This window comes from Vigna unguiculata, chromosome 3, assembly GCF_004118075.2.
Source record: "Vigna unguiculata cultivar IT97K-499-35 chromosome 3, ASM411807v1, whole genome shotgun sequence".
Taxonomy (NCBI): domain Eukaryota; kingdom Viridiplantae; phylum Streptophyta; class Magnoliopsida; order Fabales; family Fabaceae; genus Vigna; species Vigna unguiculata.
The window spans coordinates 52,247,919-52,250,577 of record NC_040281.1 but is presented as its reverse complement, the minus strand read 5'-3'; the positions used below and the strand labels follow the sequence as shown (position 1 = coordinate 52,250,577).

The 2,659-nt window shown below is 34.1% G+C and overlaps 1 protein-coding gene across 1 annotated transcript; it reads right to left on the bottom strand.

Moving 5' to 3' along the window:
- Window positions 1-1,367: 1,367 nt before the first annotated feature.
- On the bottom strand, window positions 1,368-2,314 carry LOC114176469 (protein NUCLEAR FUSION DEFECTIVE 2). Its single transcript, XM_028061517.1, has 2 exons — window positions 2,084-2,314; window positions 1,368-2,015 (listed from the first exon to the last, which is right to left on the bottom strand). Exons 1-2 carry the CDS (start codon window positions 2,215-2,217, stop codon window positions 1,610-1,612), a joined length of 540 nt encoding a protein of 179 aa, XP_027917318.1. The 5' UTR covers window positions 2,218-2,314; the 3' UTR covers window positions 1,368-1,609.
- Between the last annotated feature and the right edge of the window lie 345 nt (window positions 2,315-2,659).

The window sequence follows — 2,659 nt, the reverse complement described above, 5'->3', positions numbered from 1 at the left end:
TGAATGGCAACCAATATTAATGTGCAGCATTCCAATTTTTTATTAGTTTTGTTATGCAGACTAATTATTGTTGTATAAACTTTATAATAATGTGTCTGAGATACTATTTGGTGACAAACTATTATGTTTAAAAATGTTTTTTTTAAAATATAGATTAATCCAATTATTTAGATCTGAATTAATGGGCGGGCACCCATACTTTTTCAGATTTTATGTATGTACCCTTCACGTCAATTTGTTTTCTCGATCACCCTGTTAAACATTATTCTTCCATGTCATTAGACAAGCTTGTTTAAACTTAAAACAGGTATTTTTAAAATAATCACTTATTTAAGAAGAATATAGAATTTACTTATTAAAATTAGACAAACACTTACAAAATACTTTAAAAAAAGCACAAATAAACTCATCCATTATCAAACTCATCTAATAACAGATAAGAAATCACAGTCACGAGGAACAATTTCATGCAATGATTCTAATCAGAAGGCATTGTCATCATATAATGCACATTGGCATTTGATAATGTTACACATCATTCCAAAAGCCATGACGATCACAGAGTCTTACTTCCCTTATTTCAACTTTCATGAACATTTAAAATAAAAATTGAGTGCTTGGTTAGCCCTGTGAAAATAGCCTAATTTATGGTATTCATCGTTTGTGCCTTGAGCTTTCTTGAATAATCGCCTAATTATTTTATTTACCTTAACACACCCCTTAGATGTTATCATTCAAAGATAAAAGGATAAGTAAAAAAAAAAACATGGGTTCTGCTCTACCTGCAGTTAAGAACGAGTTTAAGAAAGTTGAAATGAAACAAGCATCAGCTTTAGTGATAAATTTCACCCCATTACTCCTCCCAGCTTCATGAGAATTTACCGAATGTAAAAACTAAGGAAGATTTACCCAAAACAGACCAAGGCAATGATTAGAAAAAAGGTGTCAAAAACCTGGTTAAAATACTTAAACCAGTAACCTCAACTTTACATCAAAGTAGGTCCTGCAAAGATTTCAAACAACATTTTTGTCTTCCATGATGTAAAGAAAACAAAAACATCAATTAAAAAGACCAAACAGATATTCAAATCCAAGGGTATTTGGAGGAAAAAATGTAGATTGAAACTCGAGAAGACTGACATAAAAAAACCCTGTATTTTTAAAGGACCAATTCAAATGATCACCCTTCAAATAATTATTGCAGAATAGAACATACTCAACAGCATCGATTCAATATCCTATGTGTCTTTAGCATGTCAATATAAGTATTAAGTTTTATGATAACAGCATAAGTAATTGACATTTGACAGTAGACAGACGACATCAAAAGTTCATAGCATGAAAAAACTGTAAACTAACAGTAACAGTAAAACAAAAAAAAAAAGCTACATAGCTAGCTCCATAATTCATTCAGTTAACAAGCAATTAGTTATGGCCTCACACTAGATTATCATTCGCTGCATCACAATATAAGTAGTGGTCCAGCACTGCTAATAAAAGTAAGTAGATTGCCTTAAAAAGAAGCTATAAACAACCAACACACAAGTCACTATGAAGTATCTTGAGCAGCAAACACAACCATAAAGAAAAATTGAAAACTAAACTTAGTTCAAAGAGCCACGGCAGATCCTAGGTCGCCGCCATGAAGGTTCCAGAAGACGTTACCTGCATCATCGGACTTGCCGGTGTCAATAGAAATGGCAGCGAATATTGCTCGAAACGCGCCGCAAACGACGGCAGGGGCGGAGGAATTGGTTTTGGGCGAGACGCGAACGATCTTCTGCAACCCTAATCGAGTTCCGTCGACGGCGCAGGAAGAGTCGACGTTGGTGATTTGGGACACTCGACGGTTAAGCTCTTTAGGAGAAATATCAACGTCTTTAGATAGTAAGTGGAAAGAGACAGAAGTTTCGATGACGGTGGCGCCCAGAATGGCGAAAGCTTTGTTGTTTTCTTCGGAGAAGGAGGCGTGGGTCATGGCGCGACGGAGAAGATCAATGCTCTTGAAGGTGTAGCTGGCGCAGAAAAAAAAACTTGAGCAATACTTGAACACAGATTGTGAGAGAAAAGGGAAAGGGTTTACCCGAGTTGTTTTTGGAGGGTTTCGAGAGCGGTTGAAAATGGAGAAGAGAGAAGTTTATGGGTGGTTGCGTGTCCCTGCGAAAGGAGAAGTAACAGAGTGAAGATGGTGAAGCATCGCATAGTTGAGGATCGCATTTTGGTATGAAACTATGGTGAAGACGGTTGCTTGCTCTCACTGCTTCAGTCTTCAGGACCTTTTACTTCCTCCTTAATCATAACCAACTTACTTAGCTAGCAAGGACTTTCCTCTAATAATAATAAGACAAATCTAAAATGATTTCATTTTGAGAAATGGCTACTTTCTTCATTATTTATAAAAAATGTATTATTATTATTATATTTATAATATATGTAAATTATTATAAAATGGTTATTAATTAGTTATACAAAAAATAATTATCAAACCATTATTCATTTATTTTTTTCCTTTATATAAAGTGTTCAATACTTTGCTAATCAATTTTATATAAAGCGTTAGGTTAAGCAGAAATTATTAAGTCATAAATTTTACAAGATATTTATAGGCTAAATTATTATAAGGGTCTCGTTTTGTTATTCTGGTAACAGTGTATTAATT